This window comes from Thamnophis sirtalis, unplaced genomic scaffold, assembly GCF_051295495.1.
Source record: "Thamnophis sirtalis isolate CommonGarterSnake01/CBP01778 unplaced genomic scaffold, rThaSir2_p1.2 scaffold_2, whole genome shotgun sequence".
Taxonomy (NCBI): domain Eukaryota; kingdom Metazoa; phylum Chordata; class Lepidosauria; order Squamata; family Natricidae; genus Thamnophis; species Thamnophis sirtalis.
The window spans coordinates 7,593,140-7,618,844 of NW_028261382.1; the positions used below are offsets into that span (position 1 = coordinate 7,593,140).

At 45.4% G+C, this 25,705-nt stretch overlaps 1 protein-coding gene across 3 annotated transcripts in view; it reads right to left on the reverse strand.

Annotated features, from left to right (window-relative positions):
* The window catches only part of DMXL2 (Dmx like 2), an 86,123-nt gene that overhangs the window by 35,202 nt on the left and 25,216 nt on the right, over positions 1 to 25,705 (reverse strand). For all 3 annotated transcript variants that reach the window (XM_087704188.1, XM_087704189.1, XM_087704190.1), the window contains exons 9-24: positions 23,977 to 24,151; positions 21,112 to 21,339; positions 19,898 to 20,169; positions 17,942 to 18,638; positions 16,868 to 16,989; positions 15,369 to 15,458; positions 13,706 to 13,823; positions 11,711 to 11,830; positions 11,339 to 11,566; positions 8,428 to 10,104; positions 6,194 to 6,304; positions 5,890 to 6,059; positions 4,245 to 4,342; positions 3,224 to 3,389; positions 2,035 to 2,299; positions 261 to 1,309 (exon numbers count right to left, since the gene is read on the reverse strand). In XM_087704188.1, the coding sequence (XP_087560314.1) occupies positions 261 to 1,309; positions 2,035 to 2,299; positions 3,224 to 3,389; positions 4,245 to 4,342; positions 5,890 to 6,059; positions 6,194 to 6,304; positions 8,428 to 10,104; positions 11,339 to 11,566; positions 11,711 to 11,830; positions 13,706 to 13,823; positions 15,369 to 15,458; positions 16,868 to 16,989; positions 17,942 to 18,638; positions 19,898 to 20,169; positions 21,112 to 21,339; positions 23,977 to 24,151 (5,586 nt within the window). The remainder of the gene's footprint in view (positions 1 to 260; positions 1,310 to 2,034; positions 2,300 to 3,223; positions 3,390 to 4,244; positions 4,343 to 5,889; positions 6,060 to 6,193; positions 6,305 to 8,427; positions 10,105 to 11,338; positions 11,567 to 11,710; positions 11,831 to 13,705; positions 13,824 to 15,368; positions 15,459 to 16,867; positions 16,990 to 17,941; positions 18,639 to 19,897; positions 20,170 to 21,111; positions 21,340 to 23,976; positions 24,152 to 25,705) is intronic.

The window sequence follows — 25,705 nt, forward strand, 5'->3', positions numbered from 1 at the left end:
TCTTCAAAACACAAATCATAAATCATTTTTTTTCCTGCTTTAGGCAAAGAGCTTCCAGAGACTTAAGACCATAACTGAGCCCCCAAAGTTTGCGTTGCTGATTGAGACAGTGGTTCAGTGAATTTTGCCTCATTTCTACAACGTTTCTTGCCACAGTTGTTAGATGAATCCCCGCCGTTCTTAAATGAGTAATGCAGTTGTTATATAAGTCACCCGGCTGTTAAAAGAGAATCTGGCTACCCTCAGGTGAACCTTCTTACCTGCTGAGATTCCTGTAACAAGAACTTCAGCTCCATTCTTACGGAAGCCAGGCCGCCGCCCTGCGCCCCGTGAAGGCTGCAATAGCTGAGGAAAACCCGGAGAAGCGCCTGGTTTTTCTGGAGCCACCATTTCCGCCGCTCCGCGTGCTCTCGCTTGGCTTGCAACCGCCTCCGCTCGATCTGATGCCACTCGTAGGAGCCCGGCGGCGTCTTCTCCCCCATCTCCTGGTGACCCAAGAGATCCCCGCTGACTTGGCTGTCGGCTTGGCCGTCCTCTTTGCCCTGGGTGGCCTCGTGGTTGCAGATTTCGTGCAAGGCGGCGATCTCTTTCTCCAGCCAGTTGTACAACTGGAAACGGAGCTTCCCGCCGTCGACTTCGTAGCCGGTGGCCAACGTCCTCAACTCCGTCATGAGGATTTTGAGGCAGGCCCGGAACTTGAGCTGTTCCGCAATCACGTCGACCTCCGTTTTGTCGACCTCACCTTCCTCGCCTTGACTGGGATCGGGACTTTTGACCTCTGGTTCTTTACTTTCCAGGTCGTTCATCATCAAACCTTTCTCCTCTTCGTCATCAAGTAAACTGCTTTGCTCATTCCCCCAGTCAAGCTTCAGAGGTTCGTCTTCAAAGCTTATCAATGGTTTGCCCCAGTCCACCAGGGAGGAAGCTTCCGTCGTGCCCACCGGCTGCGACCAGTTGGCCGCGCTGCCTTCGTCTAACCCGATTAGGTCTACCTTCAGGCCATTCTGCGTTACTGGTGTGTCTCCTCCTTTCTTGGGCAAAAGTACGGGTTTGCTTCTTATTTTGGGAAGCTTCGAAAGCACTTCCAGAGCCAGGACAGGGCAGCCGACTTTGAAATGGGCATTGGCTGTGGTGAAGAAGAGCTTCCGTTCGATGAGGTTAATCTTGTCCACAAAACTCTTGTCCGCCTGCAATCCCAACGTTGCTAATGTCCCATCGGGCGAGCAGAAGTTCCTACGGATGAGCAAAGGGTGGGTACGCAGGTAGTTGTAGAAACTGAACACCACGGGGTTGCAGGATTTGACAATCACTAGGGAGAATGGAAAGAAGGGTGTTGAGGCTTTCCCTGAACATCTGTCACCCCAAATTTAGCAGCCGAGGGGGCCCTTTGGGACCGAAGAATACTTGTGGGTCCCAATCAAGAAAGGCATGGTTCTCTGGCAGACCCAAAGGCATTTTTTCCCCCCAAAGACAGATGAATTGTCTTGTTTTTTTTCCTCCTTTGAAAAACGTTTCACTTCTCATCCAAGGAGCACCTTCAATTCTAACTGACTGGTGGGGAATGGAAGTCAGTTAGAATGAAGAAGCTTCTTGAATGAGAAGCAAAATGGTTTCAAAGGGAAGAAAACCCCCAAAAGAAAATCCAGTGGCCTTTTGGGACCACCATGACCTGGATGATTGAGAATCTCAATAGAATGGTATTTGGTGGCTTTGAAGCTGCTACAAGATCTCTACACGATCTATGGCAGATGGGTTGGTTAATTGTGCAATCTTGCAATTTCTGATCGATCTTGCAAGCCTGCTGTTAGTCTTCCACCCAACTGAACCTAGATGTCGATTAAGATACATTCTGAACCATTTATGAACTGTGGTGTCCTTGTTGCTCTCCATCTAAGCTTGGTCGCCCTGATGATGTTACTTAGTTGGACAAGAAAACAACCAAGCTCAGAGGCCACCAAAGATGCCGCAGAATCTATCTGTCTACCTTCCCCATTCAAGACCGAGCTTCTCCAAAATAATCTGACATTTCTTCACCTGGATTTTCATCCTCTTCTTTGGGGGTTTGTTCCAGTAAGGTATCAAGGGCTCTTGTGTACTCCTTCATAACCCAGTAGGCCAGACTTCTCAGGAAAGGATCTGGGTGCAAATTTGTGCAACAGAACCCGGTTCCATCTTTCTTACAGCCCAAAATCCTCTCGTAAAGGATGGCTGTGTAGGTGGAGGAGATTTCGAACTCAGATTCATACAAACGAGCAATGATTAAAGCCAGCTGGATGTCTTCCATCTTCTCAAGACATACCTGTGGGTGGGAAGGGAAGCCCAAAGAGGGTCTTGATTTGATTTGATTTGATTTAATGAATTTAAAGGCCGCCCAATCCCGAAGGACTCCGGGCGGCCTCTAAATACCATGTAATTTATTTATCCAAAAGCAAAATTACAACACAGAAGCCAATATTAAACTAAGGGCAGAGATAAACGAAAGAAACTTTCCATTTAATGGTCCACTAAGACACTCTCCAATTCTTCTATCAGTTCGTCCACACACCAACACACCTGTCCGTCCGTCCATCCATACAACCCACTCACCTGTCCATCCATCCATTAATACATCTACCTATCCATCAGTCCACTGACACAGCCATCTATGTCATTCTTTTACCCACATACCCACACATCTGTTTGTCTGTCCATCCATTCATCCACACACCTACACATCCGTTTGTCCAACAGACTCACCATTTGTTCACTCATCCAACCACCACCATCAGTCCATTGACAAAATAACCATTTGTCCATCAACACACCTATCCATGCATCTACACAATCACCCACCAGTTCATCTGTCCATCCGTGCACACATTTATCAGTCTGTCTGTCCATCCATTCAGCCAAGCACTATCTATCTGTCCATCCATCAACACACTTATCCATCCATCCATCCATCCATCCATCCATCCATCCATCCATCCATCCATCCATCCATCCATTCATTCGCCCATTGACAAAATCATCCATCTATCCATCGATGCACCTATTCATGGATCCGTCCATCTATTCATCCACACAATCACTCACCAATCCATCCATCTTTCCGTTGGTCCATCAACACAGCCACCTATCCATCCTTCCATCTACACAACCCTCCACGTATCCACCTGTTTGGCCACCCACCCATCCGTCCCGCCTTCCCTCCGAGCTCACACGGTGCTTTTTGAACCCATACCTCGATGGCATCCTTTAACGACCCCGCCAATAAGAAGAAAGCTGCTGATTGCTCAAACCGCTGTTTCCCCAGGAGGGCGAAGGCATTTTTCAGCGCAGCTTTGCGCCATTTGTCCTCACTGAAATTGTGGCTGAAGAACTGGGTCATCTTCTCATCGTGCTGGGAACTGCAGGGAAATATCACCAAGCTGCATTTTGAGCCACCACAGTAGGGTATATCTCTGACTGGGCAGGATTTACATCTAAGTAAATATACCCAGCAGAGGTGGGTTCCTACCAGTTCGCACCAGTTCGGTAGAACCGGTTCGTCAAATCTACCGAACCGGTTAGAAGAGGTTCCACCAGTGGTTAGGTTAGGTTAGGTTTATTGGTTTTGTATGCCGCCCACTCCCGAAGGACTCCGGGCGGCTCACAATAAACAGGGGAGGGAATAAATAAGACAATACACAAACAATTTTAAAATCCACAACAGTCACAATTAAGACGGGGCTGGGTGCTTTAACAGCCCCCAGCCTGCCGGAATAGCCAGGACTTAATGGACCCGGAAAGCAGGCCACACCTACAGGAGAGGTTCCAAAATTTTTTGAAACCCACCACTCACACACACACAAACACAGACTCACACAGAGAGAGAAAGAGAAAGAAAGGAAGAAATAAATAAAGAAAAATAGAAAAAGTGAGAGATGAAAGAAAAAAAGGAAAAAGGGACAGAGAGACAAAAGGAAGGAAAGAGAGAGAGAGAGAGAGAGAGAGAGAGAGAGAGAGAGAGAGAGAGAGAGAGAGAGAGAGAGAGAGAACACATGGCCGGCAAGCCACTCCCACCAGGTCACATGGCCGGCAAGCCACCCCCACAAAGGAGGCCACACCCACAGAGTAGGTTCAACATTTTTTTGAAACCCACCACTGATACCCAGGTTACACTGCGGTTAGCATCCAGAAGCCCACGTTCCTGTTGTTTTGCAGAAGCCTCCTGTAAACCATGCCTGACACCCTGGACCAATTTCCTCGCCTTACTTACTTACCGAAATAATCCCCAGACCACGGCCTTCTTCTTCATTGCAAGGTAAAAAAGAGCAGCGTCTAGTGCATCGTTGTTCCTCTGGAAGGCGGCTTTTGCAACCTGTGGCGCATTGAACAGAAGGGGGCAACGTGTCATTAAGGTGGCAGGCTGAACCAAAGTAGGCCTCAAGCCTGAACCAAAACTAGAGTTTCATGATATTAAGCTTTAACTGTTCATATAGAAATTGCAAGGTTTGCTTTTGGAACATAGTGCGGTTAGACACGGGTTAGAAGGAAGTCTGCACATGAAATATGCGGAAGCGAAGCATCTATTTTAGCCCATTTGCTGGCTTGGCTGTTAATCTGTTTGGTAGACACATATTGTTAGTTCCTCAAAATACGAGCTATGTATGTCCGTTGGCTGACCTATGTATTATGACATCCCGCAGACATAATATTGCTGTAACTCAAGGGCAAATCTTGAGGGGTGTTTCCAAAACTAACAGATGGCTTTAGCTGAAAGCGATAAACTATATAAGGAAGTTCCTGAATTTCACTCAGTGTTCAGGCCATTTATTCTTTGCTATGAACCTGCGCAAATAAACTATTCCTTCTCTGAAGAGCTTGCTTGTGTGTCCCTTCTTTTCTACAACATCATCGACACGCAGTGTCACTCAGGGTAGGAGACCCCTGTACAACATATGGATATTTGAAAAAATACTCTGATTCCCTCTCCTCCGGGAAAACCGTGCAACATACATACATACATACATACATACATACATACATACAGTTGATATTTCCAGCAAGGTTGTTATTGTAGGCACCCAGCTGGCTTTCATGCCCCTAAGGAGGACTAGAGTTCCCAGACTCCTGGTGATTGGCCCCAAGTCACTCAGTTGGCTTCCATGACTAAGGCAGGACTAGAAATCCCAGACTGCTGGTGATTGGCCTTAAATCATTCAGCTGTCTTTCATGCCTAAGGCAGGACTAGAACTCCCAGTCTCCTGGTCATTGGCCCAAAGTCACTCAGCTGTCTTTCATGGCCAAGGAGGGACTAGAAATCCCAGTCTCCTGGTGATTGGCCCAAAGTCACTCAGCTGTCTTTCATGGCTAAGGAAGAACTAGAACTCCCAGTCTCCTGGTCATTGGCCCAAAGTCACACAGCTGTCTTTCACGACCAAGAAGGGACTAGAAATCCCAGACTCCTGGTGATTGGCCCACTCAGCTGTCTTTCATGGCTAAGGAGGGACTAGAACTCCCAATCTCCTGGTGATTAGGCCAAAATCACCCAGCCAACTTTTATGCTTAAGGCAGGGCTAGAACTCTCAGTCTCCTGGTGATTATTCCAAAGTCACTCAGCTGTCTTTCATGGCTAAGGAGGGACTAGAACTCCCAATCTCCTGGTGATTAGGCCAAAATCACCCAGCCAACTTTTATGCTTAAGGCAGGGCTAGAACTCTCAGTCTCCTGGTGATTATTCCAAAGTCACTCAGCTGTCTTTCATGGCTAAGGAGGGACTAGACCTCTCAGTCTCTTAGTAATTGGCCCAAAGCCACCCAGCTGGCTTTCATGCCTAAAGCGGCACTGGAATTCCCAGTCTCCTGGTTTCTAGCCTGGTGCCTTAACCACTAGACCAAGTTGGCTCTATGTAGTACCTCTGCTTACCTTTTCCATGCACCGTCGAAGCGTGTTGATATTCCTGACCCACCAGCCTATCCCCATGACTCTCAGCTCAGACCACTGGGGGTCTCCCCTTTGAATGGCAGGAATCATATTGATCAGTTCCTCCTCTGCCTCCGAGTGAAACGCCCAAGCGAAGTGGCACGTCGAAACCCCTGCACAACGGCCCCAAAAAAAATATCGTTTTCCATTTTTTTAAAATACAATTTTCTTTTTTAAGCATACAGAAGTAACACAGTCATGTTTTTTTCTCACTGATTAGCTTTTATTACGTTCAAAAAAATATTACCTTGATGAAGTAACTGCATGCGATATAAAGGTGGAAGGGATGTTAGAAGACAGGTGTGTAAGCGCATGGCTAGCAAATACCGCAGACCACATTCATCTAAAGTATCTCTGCCTGGAAAAGCAAACCAAGCATTTTACTACAATGCAATCAGAATTCTGTACACTTTGTGAAAGGATCATCTAAAAGATTGGACCACTTATTTAACAGGCTCAAGGTTGACTCAGCCTTCCATCCTTCCCAGGTGGGTAAAATGAGGACCCAGATTGTTTGGGGGCAAGAGGCTGACTCTGTAAACCGCTTAGATAGGGCTGTAAATAACTGTGAAGCGGTATATAAGTCTAAGTGCTATTCCTTCCTTCCTTCCTTCCTTCCTTCCTTCCTTCCTTCCTTCCTTCCTTCCTTCCTTCCTTCCTTCCTTCCTTCCTTCCTTCCTTCCAGTTAGAATGCAGTATTGCAGGCACACTCTGCCTACTGCCATGAGCTTGATTCTCACTGGCTCAAGGTTGATTCAGCCTTCCATCCTTCCCAGGTGGGTAAAATGAGGACCCAGATTGTTTGGGGGCAAGAGGCTGACTCTGTAAACCGCTTAGAGAGGGCTGTAAAGCACTGTGAAGCGGTATATAAGTCTAAGTGCTATTCCTTCCTTCCTTCCTTCCTTCCTTCCTTCCTTCCTTCCTTCCTTCCTTCCTTCCTTCCAGTTAGAATGCAGTATTGCAGGCACACTCTGCCTACTGCCATGAGCTTGATTCTCACTGGCTCAAGGTTGATTCAGCCTTCCATCCTTCCGAGGTGGGTAAAACGAGGACCCAGATTGTTTGGGGACAAGAGGCTGACTCTGTAAACCACTTAGAGAGGGCTATACAGCATTAAAGGTAAAGGTTCCCGTATGTGCTACTCGTTTCCAGCTCTAGGGGGCGGTGCTCATCTCCATTTTAAAGCCGAAGCGCCTGTCCAAAGACGTCTCTGTGGTCATGTGGCCGGCATGAGAAAACGCCAAAGGCTGAAGTAACACCGAAGTAACACTGTTACTTCCCACCAAAGGTGGTTCCTATTTTTCTACTTGCATTTTTGCATGCTTTCGAACTGCTAGGTTGGCAGAGGCTGGGACAAGTAATGGGAGCTCACTCTGTTACGTGGCACTAGGGATTCGAACCGCCAAACTGCCGACTTTTCTGATTGACAAGCTTAGTGTCTTAGCTACTGAGCCACTTAGTGTCTTAGCCACTGAGCCACTGAGCCTTTACTTCATAAAGCATTATAAAGCGGTTTATAAGTCTAAGTGCTATTGCTAAGTGGGAAGGAAGGAAGGAAGGAAGGAAGGAAGGAAGGAAGGAAGGAAGGAAGGAAGGAAGGAAGGAAGGAAGGATCGTAATGGCACAGTGCTTAGAATGCAGTATTGCAGGTAAATTCTGCCCACAGCCTGGAATTCAATCCTGTCCAGCTCAAGGTTGATTCAGCCTTCCATCCTTCCGAGGTGAGTAAAATGAGGACCCAGATTGTTGGGGATAAGAGGCTGACTCTGTAAACCGCTTAGAGAGGGCTGTAAAGCATTGTGAAGTGGTATATAAGTCTAAGTGTTATTGCTAAGTGGGAAGGAAGGAAGGAAGAAAGAAAGGAAGGAAGGCTCTAAAGCATTGTGAAGTGGTATATAAGTCTAAGTGTTATTGCTAAGTGGGAAGGAAGGAAGGAGGGAGGGAAGGAAGGAAGGAAGGAAGGAAGGAAGGAAGGAAGGAAGGCTCTAAAGCATTGTGAAGTGGTATATGTCTAAGTGTTATTGCTAAGTGGGAAGGAAGGAAGGAAGAAAGAAAGGAAGGAAGGCTCTAAAGCATTGTGAAGTGGTATATAAGTCTAAGTGTTATTGCTAAGTGGGAAGGAAGGAAGGAGGGAGGGAAGGAAGGAAGGAAGGAAGGAAGGAAGGAAGGAAGGAAGGAAGGCTCTAAAGCATTGTGAAGTGGTATATGTCTAAGTGTTATTGCTAAGTGGGAAGGAAGGAAGGAAGGAAGGAAGGAAGGAAGGGGCATGGTGGAACAGGGATTAGAATACAGTATTGCAGGCTACCTCTGCTGACTGCCGAGAGTTTGGCAGTTCGATCCTGACCAGCTTAGGTTTGACTCAGCCTTCCATCCTTCCAAGGTCGGTAAAATGAGGACCAAGATTGTTGGGGGGCAATATGTTGTAAACCACTTAAAGAGAGCTGTGAAACTGTAACAAAGTCTAAGTGCTATTGCTATTACCTGAGTAGTGCTTGTCTCGGTTTTCATCCAGCTCAGTACTCGTGGTGGCCACAGTGTCCGCTAGGGCTACCAAGAACATTTGTTCCAGCCGAGTCAGTCCGGGCAAACTTGAGTGCATTAAGTGGCTTGACAGGACACTGGCGTGCTCTTGGCCAAAGTACGTTGGTCCGTACTGGGAGAGGTTAATCACTTTGGATTTATGTTCTCTTCTCTCTGGCTCGAAATCGATGAAGTCATCGGTGGTGACCTGCTGGACTTGGAAAAGATCGGAGTATTGATCCTCAGCCTTCCTCTTCCTACGATCTCTCAGGTCTTTGATTTGTTTAGGGGCTTCCTCCGTTTTGTAGGTGGAGTCTTGGTCGGCTGACAGCAAGGCATACAACGGTAGCGGCGGGATAGAATCAATCTCGGTGTAATCCCGCGTGCCTTCCTTCCCGGTGGTGACGGCATCCTTTGCCGTGCTGCCACTCACGCTGATCGTGCGGGAGAGATGGCGCTTGGAGCCCCCGTCGGCCGCTTCCAGGTCTTTCACGATAGCGACTTCGCCTGCGATGCATTTGACGAGGTGGGAGAGGATAGCTTTCGCTCTGCGGACTTTCCCCAAGTCCATCAGCTCCAGAAGCTGGGTGGGATGATACTGGGGCAGAGTTGGCGAAAGGACGAAAGCGGCTTCGAACAGCCCACCGTCTTGAATGACGGTGGGGGTACCGAAGACGTCATCCATCACGCCCGCTCCGTCAATGATGCTGGCTTTTTTGGCGAGCGAGCTAGCCTTCAACGGGTCTGTCACGGGGGAGTCATCAAGGGGGAAACCGTTGCTTTCTGCATTCCCAGATTTTAGGACATGCTTCCACTGGGCATAGACGTGCATTTCACAGTCCATTCCCACCACCAGGATACCATCTCGCACCCAAGAAAGGGAAACGGGAAGGGAAGGGGTGCCATCCACCGAAGACACCAAATCAATGGATCTCAGAAGTATCCATCTGGACTTGATGCCTTGCTTGATGCTCCCGCCGAGCGGTAAAGTAATGACCGCCACGCCATCTTTGCTGCTGGTTTGTTCCGTCACAACTCCCGAGATGCGTCCGTACATGAATATATTTGCGCCGACCCCGACCGTAAGGATATGGGAACCATCTTCCTTGGAAACCCAGTCTAAGTGGACCAGGTGCTTGATGTTCGGGATAAGGGATCGGTCCTTATTCAAAAAGATTTCGGATTTACTGTAGACAAACAAGTTGCTGTCTACGCTGACCCTGGGATCCAGGACACTCCCGACTTTAAGGAGGTCATCCAGATGGATGGTCTGTTCCACAACCCATTCCGATCCACCGGTAGACTCACACTCAAAGATACACACGTGCATAGAGAATTCTTTGGAAGCGACGCCGCTCGGCTGAATGGGTTGCTTATAGGCCACCGCCAAGCGGCCAGTGTAAGAGCAGCTAACGGCGACTGGTCTCCCCACGATGCAAACGGTGCTGGTGGCGTCTTCTTGCTCATCGTTCATCAAAGGCCATTTCTTCCAGGAATAGGTTTCTTTGGTTCCCCCTTGGCCGTTTTCTGTAGTTTCCAGGGAACATCTCCAGAATCGGACTTTATTGTCCGAACAGGACGTCACCAACAAATACGGGGCCAGACAGACAGGATAGATGGAGGAGGAACTCAGATGCCCTGAGTTTAAATCAGATAATTATTAGGATTGGAAATAACAGTTTCATGAACGTAAACTTCAAAGCAAATTGATTGTCAGGCGTGAACCGCCAGGCTGACCCATGTGGGTAGCATTTAAACTAGGTACCGTATTTTTCGGAGTATAAGACACACTTTTTTCCTTTGAAAAGAATGTGAAAATCTGGCTGCGTCTTATACACTGAGTACAGCATTTTTGCCTCCCCAAACCCCGCCCTCTTTGCAAAAATGGCTGTGTATAGCCTTCAAGAGGCTCCCAGAGTGTTCCTGGGGGCTGGAGAGGGCAAAAATGAAGGAAAAATGGGCATGTCCCAGCCCCCAGGAGCACTCTATAAGCCTCCTAAAGGCTATGCATGCCTTCTTTTTTGGGGGGGACAAAAATGGGTCCGTTTTAGCAAAAATTGGCCCATTTTTTGCTCATTTCTGCGGGCCCAAATGGTAACTTTGGTATAACTTTATATAGTTATTTTATATGTAAGTGGCTAAATATGTTTATTTAAAACATTTATATACCACCATCTCTCTCTCTCTCTCTCTCTCTCTCTCTCTCTCTCTCTCTCTCTCTCTATCTCTATCTATCTCTATCTCTCTATCTCCTATCTATCTATCTATCTATCTATCTATCTATCTATCTATCTATCTATCTATCTCTCTATATCTATATCTATATCTATCTATCTATCTATCTATCTATCTATCTATCTATCTATCTATCTATCTATCTATCTATCTATCTATATATAAATGGCTGTGTGTATCTGTGTGTGTATGTTCCATTATAACTCTGGAACGCCTCAAGCAATTTCAACTGGTACACAGATGACTTACTCTCTGGAAACAAATACTGTGGGGGTAAGACACCGTTAACACCCCTCAGGGTGTGTGTTCTGTTAAGATACAGCCTATTGTGCCTTAAAATGGCTTCTACCGTACTGCCTTAAAATGAATTCTACTGTACAGCGCTGTGGAGTTGCCATGGTAACGGCTTCACAGTACTCCACAAGGGGGCTCCCTCTGGTAGGGGAAAAAAAATCCAACATTAGAAATTGTGGCAATGTTCATGGAAGGTGGGTTGGATTAAATAAATACCCGGGCAGTTTATCAGCTAGTCTTACAATAAACTCTTTGCATAATCTCTTTGCATAATTTGCTGGTAATCTCAAGCGCCCATCCACCAAGGGTATCACTCACTAGTTTGTCCGTCCTCCTATTTTACCTGCAGAAGGCGTAGCTCGTACAACCTCCACCCCAGGTGGCAGATCCAAGGGGTAACTGTAAACTAGGCTGGAACTCAGTATAAGTTTGCTAGCCGTCTGAAGATTAGCCACCGACGAAGAACGCAGCATCGGCATTGTGCCAGCTGTGGTTTCCGGTGAAGAATCGGCCATCGGCTGCCCAGGAACAGTTAGCTGCTGCCCCAACGAATGAACCTCAGCAGATGATCCTTTCAAGAAGCATAATCGACAAGCCGCTTTAGTGGAACGAAGACAGATCGGGAAACAGTATAAAAGTGGTTAAACAAATGACGGCACCTACCGTTACAAAGACCACGAATTCAATTGTATTAATCCGCAACAGCTTCACTCACCTAAACATGCTTGGACAGACTTAAGGTGCAAGTGCCACATGTGAAGAATTGAGCAGCCATTGGTGTTCTTCTCAATTACAATTAGATAGAACTTTTCGGAGAAGGGTGGGGGCCGGTAGCCTGTTGAGAAATTAAATGTATTGCGTACTTGATATTGCAATAAAAAACAAATGTTGTGCCATTTTAGAAGAATAGATAACATCCATCCCAAATCCATCCATCTCTCTCTCTCTTATCTACCTACCTACCTACCTACCTACCTACCTACCTATCAATCATCCATCTGTCCATCTCTCTATCTCACAAGAGGATCATAGTAGTGAATAGATAACATCCATCCAAAATCCATCTCTTTCTTTCTTTCTTTCTTTCTTTCTTTCTTTCTTTCTTTCTTTCTTTCTTTCTTTCTTTCTTGTCTTTCTTTCTCTCTCTCTCTCATATATCCATCCATCCGTCCCTCTATCTCACAAGAGCATCATTGTAGTGAATAGATAACATCCATCCAAAATCCATCCATCTCTCTCTTTCTCCTATCTATCTATCTATCTATCTATCTATCTATCTATCTATCTATCTATCTATCTATCTATCATCCATCTCTCTCTCACAAGAGCTTCATAGTAGTGAATAGATAACATCCATCCAAAATTCATCCATCTCTCTCTTTCTCCTATCTATCTATCTATCTATCTATCTATCTATCTATCTATCTATCTATCTATCTATCTATCATCCATCCATCCATTCATCTCTCTATCTCACAAGAGCATCATAGTAGTGAATAGATAACATCCATCCAAAATTCATCCATCTCTCTCTTTCTCCTATCTATCTATCTATCTATCTATCTATCTATCTATCTATCTATCTATCTATCTATCTATCTATCTATCTATCATCCATCCATTCATCTCTCTATCTCACAAGAGCATCATAGTAGTGAATAGATAACATCCATCCAAAATCCATCCATCTCTTTCTTTCTCTCTCTCTCTCATATCCATCCATCCATCCATCCATCCATCCATCCATCCATCCATCCATCCCTCTATCTCACAAGAGCATCATAGTAGTGAATAGATAACATCCATCCAAAATCCATCTCTTTCTCTCTCGCTCTCTCTCTCTCTCATCCATCCATCCATTCATCCATCCATCTCTCTATCTCACAAGAGCATCATAGTAGTGACATTCTCTGGTTGAGCCTGCAGTGGTGATAAAGAAGACAGGGACTTGGCTGATTATTCTGCTAGACTTGTCTGAAATTGGCTTGGTTGAAACTGGAATAACTAGGATTTTCTGGATTATGCCTTGGCCAGATGGTAATTCTCCCCCTAAAAGTAGCCTAGCCAAATCCTGCTTGCACTGCATTTGTTATGTATATGAAAGAGAACATTTCCCATTCTGCACGTACCTCTACTCTCTAGAGTAGACATTAAGATGAGATTACAGCCCTACCCAACCAACCATGTCATGTATTTTATGACTGAGTGACTTTGATCCATAACCAAATCCTAAATTCTCATTCTTCTTTCCTCCATCACAAAGGTTCAGGGGTTGGTAATTTTTAATCACCGTTGTTTTAATCCGCCATCCTTAAATCTCACATAATGCTTCCATCAGAATGGCAGTCTTCACACCTCATATCAAGCCACAGATTATAGTTTACCATGATGTATTTTTTGCCTTTTAACGACCCTGTGATCCCTTGCATCGGGGTGGAATTTGTGACTGAATGGAACCGAGCATTTACTGGTTGGATGCCCTTCCTGATGCCTACATGGAGCTCACAGCAGATTTTTTTCTCTTTGTGTATTTTCTCAGAGAGAGAACTATCTGCCGCTACCTAGGATTGAACACACAGCCTCCTGACTGTGAGGAGAGAGTGCCACCTCTAGGTCACCACTCTGCTCAGTTTAGCATTACGTATAAACCCCATCGTTCCGGAAAGCCAGGTTTACAGATACAATTAGCTTACAAAAAGCATCACAAGACCTTTAGAAGGTTGGAAAAATATCTCCGTTTCCTTCCGCTCCACCTCTTCCTTCTGCGGCTTGTAGCCCAAAATGAAGTCCTCTTGAAAGACATGAAGTAATTGTGTGTTGGACCCACACTAGGAGAAGAGTCAAGAAAAATCACAAGCAAATCACAACTTTCCAAGTACTTGTTTACAGTGTTATTCAAAGCGTTAGGCATTTTATCATGCAAGCTTTACACAAATAAGTCTATCATTGAACAGGTTTATGGAGATTCTTGTCCCAAAAGTGTTTTTTTTTTCAAAAGGCAACTGGACTTTGTTTTTCCTTGAAAACGTTTCGCTTCCCATCCAAGAAGCTTCTTTATTTCTGATCCAAGAAGCTTCTTCGGTCAAAACTGAAGAAGCTTCTTAGATGAGGAGAGCAACATCTTCAAGGAAAAACCAAGTTCAGTTGCCTTTTGAAAAAGCACCTTTGGGTCTATCATTGAACACTTTCATGCTCAGAAAATTTAGTTCCCCAAGGAAGAAAGAAGAAACAAATGATAGAATATCTTTATAGAGAAGATATTCCACTATTTTGAATATTTCAGCTTCAACCACAATAATACACAAGCAAACGATAGATACAAACTCAAGGGAAACTGCTCCAAACTCGCTTGCAGAAAATATGACTTCAGCAATAGAGTGGTCCACGCCTGGAATGCTCTACCTGACTCCATTGTTACATCCCCAAACCCCCATAATTTCAATCTAAGACTGTCTACTGTTGACCTCACCCCATTCCTAAGAGGTCCATAAGGGGGTGTGCATAAGTGCACCAGCATGCCTACCATCCCTGTCCTACTGTCCCCATTTATTCGTACCCATTTATTGTGTCCATGCTTACGTTTATAGTTATACCTGTCATCTTTTACATGTTTGACAAGCTAACTAACTAAATGAAATAAATAAATTTGTTTCTTCCTGAAGCACCCCTTGCGACTAATATGCGACAATTCGGGGAGAACAAAAAAGGAGACATTTCTTTACCCTTTGAGTAGTTGAACCATCCAAGTTGCTCCCCTTGGATTTAAGGATGGGGACCAATTTAGATGGCTTTAAAAGGGGTGGCAGGTGAACAGATTCGTGGGGGATGTGGTGGCGCAGTGGTTTAGAATGCAGTATTGCAGGCTAAACTCTACCCACTGCCAGCAGTTCGATCCTGACCGGCTGAAAGTTGATTCGGCCTTTCATCTTTCCAAGGTCAGTAAAATGAGGAGCCAGATTGCTGGGGTTCATAGGCTGACATTGTAAACCGCTCCGAAAGTACAAGAGCCAAGGTGGCGCAGTGGTTAAATGCAGCACTGCAGGCTACTTCAGCTGACTGCAGTTCTGCAGTTCGGCTGTTCAAATCTCACCGGCTCAGGGTTGACTCAGCCTTCCATCCTTCCGAGGTGGGTAAAATGAGGACCCAGATTGTTGTTGGGGGCGATATGCTGACTCTGTAAACCGCTTAGAGAGGGCTGAAAGCCCTATGAAGCGGTATATAAGTCTAACTGCTATTGCTATTGCTACTGTAAAAACACTATGGAGCGGTACATGAGCTATTGCAATTTAACTACTTCTAATACTGGTTGTCAGGCACCTTTGGAATCTTAAGAAGTAAAACTTAAACGCCAGTATAATAGGTAAGTGATTTACCTGGTCGGTTATGACATCCAGCTCAATAATGCATCCAGGCCGAGCTGTTGACTGCTGGCTTACAATGTTAAACACTTCTCCAATCAGTTTCTAAAGGAGGAGAGATGAGAAAAATCCAGCACCGTCAAATACTTTCAAATAATATTGGTAAAGAAACAGCTTCAAGTCTTAATCTACATTTGGAGTAAAATAAAACAGAGCAGAGGAGAATACAGATACTCCTCGACTTAAAACCATCCATTGAACTGTTCTGACCCAGGCTTCCCCAAAAAGCACGAGGCAGAGTCCTGGTCCCGACAAAACCTCCTTTTATTAAACAAATGTGAATTCCTCTCATTCACATTCAGCAAAGGCCTGGCAAACCGTCTTTCAAAGGAATATTTAGGACTACAGACCTTATCTATTTTGGAAAGCTGCCATGTTAACATTTTCCAAATGAGGTGCTGGGCAAGGAAAGGCTGGGCACAGAGTCTCTGAGATTCACGGACAGATCTTCACACTCCTGAAACCAATCTAATTACCTAATGGTTTCCTGCAAAAGCCCACTCCCCTTTCGCTCTCTTATTTCCTCTGGGAGGGACCATTCATCGTCCACCTCTGGCCAATTTAGATGGCTTTAAAAGGGGTGGCAGGTGAACAGATTCACCTGGCCTTACTCCCAAGTCAACCCCTGTTCTTTAGCTGTTCCCTTCATCTGGCACCTCTGTGCATGAGCACACGGGGAACAGGCTCCAGTTGTTCATCTGCCTCACTGATGTCTGACTCCGAAGGCAGCTGATGACTGGCATACGGCTCTGGCCCTCTCTCTGCCTCCGACACAGAACCCTCCTCAGAGCCTTCCCCAGAATCCAGGACTGGCCCAGGTTCCTCCCCAACCTCCTCACTGTCCGACTCTGCTGCCAGCTCCGCTGGCTGGCCACAACATGAACGACCATTTGAAGTTACAACATTGAGAAAGGTGACTTAAAACCCATCCTCACATTTACGATGTTGCAGCAGCCTCATAGCCATGCGATCCAAATTAGGTGCTTGGCAACCAGCATTTATTGATGAGGGTTGCAGGATGCTGGGACCACATGCCTTCCCCCCCCCCCCCCATTTGTGACCTTCTCCGCTGGCTTCCGGCAAGCGGTCAGTGGGAGAAAGCAGGATTTGCCAAATGATCATGACCTGACTTCACAACTGTGGTGATTCACTTAACACTCGTGGCTAAAAAATGTTTGTAAAAAATTGGGCCCGACTCACTTCCGTACCCAAACCGCGACATGTGTGCATTCCACCAAGTGCTCAAACTGGATCGTGCGCACATGTGTACGGAGTGCTGGAAACCCGAAGACCAGTTGGCCAGCATGCGCCAGAAGAACAGCTGGTGACAGCACACATGCCCACAGAGAGGGCTCTGTGTGCCACCCTGTGGTAGACGTGCCATAGGTTCGCCATCCCAGGACTAGAGGGTCAACGTCAAGTCATCCCCAATCAACTCATCCCGTGAAACTTACGGAAGCTCCGGGGTCGCTGAGTTCATCGAGAAGCTTCCGAGCATCGACCACAGCTTGATACAGCCTCAAGCTCTTCCCGTCGGATGCCACGAAGCAGGCGCTGGCTGAATTGCAGTACGTCCCTAATTTGAGAACAAGTCAGCGTGGAGTAAGGGCCACACAGTTCAATGATTATTGCTAGACAAGCCATTTGTTATTTTGCTATACAATCAAGATCACGTGAGGCACTAATACCCCTCTGTAAAGCCCTAGTAAGGCCACACCTAGAGTACTGCATCCAGTTTTGGTCACCACACTATAAAAAAGATGTTGAGATTCTAGAAAAAGGGCAGAGAAGAGCAACCAGGATGATTAGGGGACTAGAGGCTAAAATATATGAAGAACTGTTGCAGGAACTGGGTATGTCTAGTTTAATGAAACGAAGGAGTAGGGGGGACATGATAGCAGTCTTCCAATATCTCAGGGGCTGCCCGAAAGAAGAGGGAGTCAAGCTATTCTCCAACGCACCTGAGGGTAGAGTGCAGAGCAACCAGAATGATGATGGGACTGGAGGCTAAAACATACGATGAATGGTTGCGGGAACTGGGCATGGCTAGTCTAGTGAAGAGAAGGACCAGGGGAGACAGGATAGCAGTCTTCCAATATTTGAGGGGCTGCCACAGAGAGGAAGGGGTCAAACAATTTTCCATAGCACTTGAAGGCAAAAACAAAGTATAATGGATGGAAACTGACCAAGGAGAGATTCAACCTGGAAATATAGGAGAAATTTTCTGACAGTGAGAACAATTAACCAATGGAAGAGAATTTGCCTTCAGAAGTTTTAGGAGCTTCATCCCTGGAAGCTTTCAAGAAGAGACTGGGCTGCCACCTGTCAGAAATGGTGTAGGGTCTCCTGCTTGGGAAGAGGGGGTGGACTAGATGACTTACAAGGTCCCTTTCAATTCTGTTAACCTGTATCTAATACACTTTTAGAGCTTTCAACTCAACTCCGGGTTCTTGGTTACTTGCACATGACAAAGGGAGAATGAACATTCTGGCTTCCTATGCTGGGAGAGAGGAGATAATCGTACTGACCCAGACAGTAGCTAGGGATGAGAGTTGGCAGCCAGGCCACGTTCGAGAAAGCAGAAGTATGGAGAGAATTAATGCGCGCCAGTTCTGATACTCCTCCTGTGTAGGACAGAGGCCCAATGGGATCCACTCGCCAAAGGATCAGCTCACTGTAGATCGCATCCGGGTTGTAGAACGTACGGGTGGCTGCATTTTGCAGGTGCTGCTTGGCTGGGGTCCTCAAAGTGGGGCCCAAGGAATCCGCCGATTTATTTACTCCTTCCAAATCCCAGGGGGCATCAACCTCGGGAGTCAGAAGTGCATTGTGGTGGGACGAGGTCAGCAGCAGCGGTAGCACCGAGTGGCAAGCCAGATCATTGAGGTGGAACCGATGGCCACAGTACCGAAACTTGTGAGTTACGGTGTGGACCGTGGTAAAGGCGGATTTATCCGCGAAAGAAACGGCCCACTGGTTTAAAGAGCCGTCGATGTGCTTGGAGATCATCATGACGGTGGGAGTGGACAAGTTTCCGCTCGACTGATCCTGGAACCTGCTGGGTCTGCATCCAGACAGGCTGCCTGAAATGCTAGTTCTTTTCCATGCTGGGACACTGCTGCTTTCATTTAAGAAGGTTGGGCAGGCGTACATCATGATGTGTTTACTGAGGGAGCTGGCGTCGCCCGATGGGAAGGCCACGGGAATCTGAGAAGAAAAGGAAACCTAGAAAAAAAAGGAAGGACATTTATCTGTTTCATTTATCGTATGGCGCATTCACATCACATTTCGATTAAAAACGCAGAGATATAAAAAAAATACAATGTCAGGTTTCCGAAAGATGCCCTCATTGATTCATGAGTCTCGAGCCAAGTTTCAAAAGAAAACCAGTCATTTATTAGGAGCACCATTTTGGCAAGAACTTATTGCAGTCAGATCTGAGCCTCATTTGAATTATAGCTGAACTTTACCCTTGTTCCTTCCCTTCCCCCTCAGTCTGTGTCATAAATCACATTCTCCAACGAGGTGCACCCCTCCCAAGCCTGCTGTAGTAACCTGAGATTCGACTCTAGCTGAAAGTATGCGTGGAATGCGTTCCACCCCCTTTCCTCACCATGGCAACTTTATGAGTTGACATACAAACTGTAAAATCTAAAATATTATAAACGTATGCCTAGATTACATATATAATTTCTGCTTCAGAGATTTCAGCCAGGAAATCTCTATGATAGGCCCTGTTTTGGCTCTCTGCCTCTACATTGTCAGAGTTTACACAGCGTCATTACTACTCTGACTTATATGTTGGATAGTTTGTTTTTTCAGCCCCAAGTCGCAATTTGGTGATGGTATTTTCTCTCACTTATAGAGGGTGCCTGCATATCTACCATAGCCAGTGAAAATTTGGTTCACTCTTATCCATATTGCATGGGGCTGGTCAAATCCAGCTGTTTCCCCCCCTCAACATTAACATTGGCAAACTTTGACAATTTTCTATCCAACGTTTGCTTCCACACATTATCAGAACAAGATAGAATAGAAATAGGAATAGGGAGGGGACAGGAGAGGAGAGAAACATAGAGGAGAGGAGAAGAAAGGAGAGGAGGACAGAAGATAAGAGAAAAGAAGAGGAGAGATGAGAGGAGAGGAGGACAGAAGATAAGAGAAAAGAAGAGGAGAGAGGAGAGGAGAGGAGGACAGAAGATAAGAGAAAAGAAGAGGAGAGATGAGAGGAGAACAGAAGATAAGAGAAAAGAAGAGGAGGGAGGAGAGGAGAGGAGGACAGAAGATAAGAGAAAAGAAGAGGAGAGGAGAGAAAGAAGAGAAAACTAGATGTGGCATTAAATGCATCATTGCATTTAACCTGCACTTAGAAAAATCAGCAAATAGCATCTGCGGGCAAGAGGACATCAAAAGGAGACCGTGGGTTTTAATACTTCCTTCCTCTTCTCTGAATACAGGAGTGAAGTCTTGGAAGATGCATCTACCTGAACTTGTCGAAAGATGCCTGGATTGTACTCATCGAGATGTTTCACGTGCCACACCAGAAAGGTCCCATCGACGGGATGAATGGTGAAGAGCATGTCTGGGTTTTGGTTCCATTCTTTAAGCAGAAGTTCAATCTTCTTGTCAAGCAAGATAGTAGGAAGTGGAACCGGGGAAGCAGCTGGAGAAAGAATTTTGGGGCTTCCCTCCTTTTCTCCATCGTCGTGATCTGAGGAGCCGGTGCCCGTTTCAGATTCTCTGTCGAGGGACAGCTCTAAAAGAAAAGATCAGAAGACCAGGAGACGTTGGGTTGATGAAGTTGGGTTGAGGACAACGGAAAAAGAAAGAACAGGAGGCACAAAATTCCAGACTACCCTCATTCAGCATTTCCTATTCTGAGCACTGAGCACTTAATGACTACTGAAAAGGTTTCATCTAAGCTTCTCATGGGGAATATACAGAAACCAGGACAATTTCCCCTTACTATTTCCTTGAACTTGCTAGAACATGAGTTGGCTGATCACCAAGGTGAGGAAATCGGGATCCTTCAAAGTATTATCGAACATTTCTCACTCTGTGTAGTCTTCAACTTACGACAACCGAGCCCAACATTTCGGTTGCTAAGTGAGTTTTGTCCAGGGGTGGGCTTCAAAAATTTCAGCCACAGGTTCTCTGCTCAGTTGCTGGGTGGGCATGGCCATGGTGGGGGTGGCCTGGTCAGCCTCCTGCACCATGGCGGCAGAGGGGGGAAGGGGCATTTCCGGCCTTCCGGGAACTTCCAGGAGGCGCGTTTTTCCCCCTCCCCACACCTATGCACGGGCCCTACACTTACCAAGCATCCAAAATGGGCTGCGTGGAGACTCCTGGGAGGGGTGGTGTGGGAAGGGCTGGGCGTGGCCAGCCAGGGGTTGGATTTGGAGGTTCTCCGAACCGGCTTTAATGTTAGCTATGGATTCTCTTAAACCTGGGAGAACTCCTAGCAGCCCACCCCTGGTTCTGCCCCCTTTTATGACCGTTCTTGCCACGATTGTTAAGTGAATCGCCTCGGTTATTAAGTCAGTGACACGTTGTTAAGTGATTGTGGCATCCCCATTGACTTTGCTTGTCAGAAGGTTACAAAAGCTGATTGCATGGTCCCTGCCCCCCCCCGCCCCGGGACACTGCAACCGTCATAATTATGAGTCCGTTGAGGAGAGGAGAAGTATCGGCAACTAACCATGATCAAGTTTCATGCGCAAGCCTCTCTCTTTCTCTACGGCTTCTCTTTGAAACGCATCTTCCTCCGCCTCTCTCATCTCCTGATCTGCCAGTTCTCGTAAGTGCTGCATGAATATTTCCGTGGACGACGTAAAGTGGAACTCCTTATTGTTTAGCCAATGAACCACAAAGCCTTCGCTGCCTTCGTCGAAATTAAAAGCGGTTTTCACCAAAGCAGCCGGAATATCTGAAGAAGGGACAGTTTGGAGAAAAGAAAAGAAAAACAAAACAAAACCACAGCTCGATTTAGACATTCAAAAAGTTATCCAATGTTTTCAGGGGCTTGGGAAATCGGTTTGCTTAAAAACGGGGTTACAACATCTTGAACAGTGATCAACCATTTCCCCAGTGACAAACCTACTTTTCAAGAGGAAATTAACACAAGTTACCAAATTCAACGTCTTCCACTATTGTCCTCAGCCACTAAATAGCCTGACCGTTTCTTTTTATTGAAACCGCGTGTAAAAATTATGTAAGAGGAAGTCTACCTAGACATTTGTTTGCAAAATAAACACGACAAAGGGAGGGGGGAAATAAAATGACAGAAGAATGAGCTGAGGTGGCACAGTGGTTAGGGTGCAGTACTGCAGGCCACTTTAGCTGACTGTTATCTGCAGTTCAGCGGTTCTAATCTCACCGGCTCAAGGTTGACTCAGCCTTCCATCCTTCCGAGGTGGGTGAAATGAGGACCCAGACTGTGGGGGCGATATGCTGACTCTGTAAACCGCTTAGAGAGGGCTGAAAGCCCTATGAAGCGGTATATAAGTCTAACTGCTATTGCTATTCTCCACTGTCCTTACCACTCTTTGTATGGACTTTCTCTCTGGGGCACTGCTACCAACAAACCAAACAGTGGTGCATTTTGTTAAAGTCTAACTGCTATTGCTGCTATAAGAAGCAAAAAGGCAAAGGGCATGAGTTTTAATAATATTCTCTGTCTCACTCCCTCTTCCTCTCGTTCTTTTTTCTTCTGCTGTTTCCCTTTTTTCTTCTTCTGCAATTTTATTTTATAAAGTCATCCTGCTATAGTTTGCTCTACATTCCAAAATGAATGTAGAGCCAAAAAAAAAAAAAAAGGAAAAGCTACTGCTAAACCAACTAAAGTCTTGTCGGTTGAGACCCTGTGGAACTTATATGAGACAGGAGAAATAATTTATATTATTATAAACTATACAATGTTATCTTTTAATATTGTAAAGCTGCACAGGGTGTGGCAAAATGAGCGGGTAATAAATAAATGTTACAAGTAAAACAAACAAACAAACGAACAAATAAATTTGATGAAATTAAGAGCCGTGGTGGCGCAATGGCTAGGGTGCAGTATTGCAGGCAAACTCTGCCCACTGCCAGCAGTTTCATCCTGACCGACTCAAGGTTGACTCAGCCTTCCATCCTTCTGACGTCGGTAAAATGAGGATGCAGGTTTTTTTTTTGGGGGGGGGGGGATACGTGGATTCTGTAAACTGCTTAAGAGTGGACTGTAAAGCACTATGAAGTGTCTAAGTGTGTGTGTGTATGTGTGTGTGTGTATATATATATACATATATATATATACATATATATATACATATATATATATACATACATATATATATATGTACATACATATACATACACATACATATACGTGTGTGTGTGTGTGTGTGTGTGTGTGTGTGTGTGTTGTATTTGTGCTGATAAATAAATAAAGGGAGACTAGTATAGATCTATTTCAAGCTATTTAGCTCTCATCAGCTAGCCATACCCTTACTGGGATTAGAACCTGTGCTATATTACATTTTAGGCAGTTGTATTATCCTCTAAGCCACAAGGTCTCCTCCCTTATCACCTGAGCCAAGGAAATAATTAAGTGTTATGTCAAAGTGTTATACTTTGACATAACACTTTACACAAACACACACACACACAAACACACACACACACACTTATATAAATCTTACATGGGAAAAGACCCGAATACAACAAGACCAGCATACCTACACCCGTGAAAATCTACGAAAAATATATATATGTGTGTGTGTATGTATATGTGTTTTTGTGTGTGTGTGTGTGCGTGTATGTATGTATGTATGTATGTATGTATGTATGTATGTGTATGTATGTATAGAGCCGAGGTGGCGCAGTGGTTAGGGTGCAGTACTGCAGGCCACTTCAGCTGACTGTTATCTGCAGTTCAGCGGTTCCAATCTCACCGGCTCAAGGTTGACTCAGCCTTCCATCCTTCCGAGGTGGGTGAAATGAGGACCCAGACTGTGGGGGCGATATGCTGACTCTGTAAACCGCTTAGAGAGGGCTGAAAGCCCTATGAAGCGGTATATAAGTCTAACTGCTATTGCTACTGCTATTGCTATGTATGTATATGTATATGTACTGTATATGTATATATGTATAGACTTATAACTATAAGTCTAAGTGCTATTCATCATCCTCTTTTAATGACTCCATAACCCCTTGCAGAGTGGAGTCTGGACAACTGAATGGAGCTGAGTGTTTACTGGCCGGATGCCCTTATTGTTTTCTTCAGCAGATCTATTCTCATTGTGCCCAGAGAGAAAATATCTGCCTCTACCTAGGATCAAACTCACAGCCTCTGGATTGTGAGGTGAGAGCTCTACCTCTAGGCCACCGCACGACTCTATACAAGTCAAAGAGCTTTTGCTAGTGCTAATTTTAAAAGCCCATTACAAAGTAGGAAGCACCACCGAAGCTGATCTTATGCCATAGAGAAAGCTAAGTTCTTCTGCTTAGTGTATCTACAGCGTAGAGGAAGACTGACAAACTGCTACTGTATAAGGTAGGCAAGAAATGCAAATACAGGATTCACCAGTGTTGGGGTTAATGCTCGCAGCTATGTGGAAATGGCAGAGTGCGTTAGCATGGTGAGAGATGTGTCGTTGCACTTCATGGACTCCCAGCTGGTTGGGTAGGTCTTCCGCGTGAGTGATAAGCACCGAAGATCTTCGCTGGCCCTTCCTCAGGTTTTTCAGATGATGGATTGTCTGAAGCAGAGGAAAAGAAGGAAGATCAGGAGGGAAGGCCCAAAAAATAAAGTATTTTTTTTTTAAAACTCAGAACAAAATCCCACCAGGAACGTCATTTTAATCCAGGGTGAATATGCACCTCTGAAATATAAGCCAGTTTTCTTGCTAAAATTGGGCCAAACTAGCAGCAGATAGAGAAGATGTCACTAATGGCTAGGGTCCAACAGCTACTTGGCCTGGTGTCTTATCTTGTCCACTTTTAATCGTATACTGGGGAAGGAAGTTACAGCAGAAGAAAGAAAAGAAGGTTAGAGAGGAAGGAAGGAAGGAAGTTACAGAGGAAGGAAGGAAGTTACAGCAGAAGAAAGAAAGGAAGAAGGTTAGAGAGGAAGGAAGGAAGGAAGAAAGGAAGGTTAGAGAGGAAGGAAGGAAATTACCAAAGAAAGAAGGAAGGAACAGCAGAAGAAAGGAAGGAAGGAAGAAAGAAAGAGCAGAAGGAAGAAAGAAAGAAAGAAAGAAACGAAAGAAAGAAAGAAAGAAAGAAAGAAAGAAAAGAGGTTACAGATGAAGGAAGGAAGATACAGCAGAAGGAGGAAAGGAAGGAGTGGAAGGAGGGAAATTACAGAGGAAAGGAAGGAACAGTGGAAGGAAGGAAGGAAGGAAAGAAGGAAGGAAGGTTAGAGAGGAAGGAAGGAAATTACCGAAGAAAGAAGGAAGGAACAGCAGAAGAAAGGAAGGAAGGAAGGAAGGAAGAGCAGAAGGAAGAAAGAAAGGAAAGAAAGAAAGAAAGAAAAGAGGTTACAGATGATGGAAGGAAATTACAGCAGAAGGAGGAAAGGAAGGTTACAGGAGAAGGAAAGAAGGAAGGAGGTTACAGCAGAAGGAAGAAAGAAAGGTTAGAGGAAGGAAGGAGGTTACAGCAGAAGGAAGAAAGGAATGTTACAGACGAAGGAAGAAAGTTACAGCAGAAGAAAGAAAGGAAGAAGGTTAGAGAGGAAGGAAGAAAGAAAGGAAGGTTACAGAGGAAGGAAGGAAGACTGAGGAAAGAAGGAAGGAACAGCAGAAGAAAGAAAGGAATGTTACAGACGAAGGAAGGAAGAAAGTTACAGCAGAAGAAAGAAAGGAAGAAGGTTAGAGAGGAAGGAAGAAAGAAAGGAAGGTTACAGAGGAAGGAAGGAAGACTGAGGAAAGAAGGAAGGAACAGCAGAAGAAAGGAAGGACGGAAGAAAGAGTAGAAGGAAGAAAGAAAGAAAGGAAAGAGGTTACAGATGAAGGAAGGAAGTTACAGCAGAAGGAGGAAAGGAAGGTTACAGAAGAAGGAAAGAAGGAAGGAAGGAGGTTACAGCAGAAGGAAGAAAGGAAGGTTACAGAGGAAGGAAGGAAATTACAGAGGAAAGGAAGGAACAGCAGAAGGAAGGAAGGAAGGAAGGAAGGAAGGAAGGAAGGAAGGAAGGAAGGAAGGAAAAAGGTTACAGAGGAAGGAAGGAGGTTACAGCAGAAAGCAGGAAGGGAGGAAGGAAGGAAGGAAGACAGACACACTTTCATAGATTCTGACATTGCTGATTTTGAATC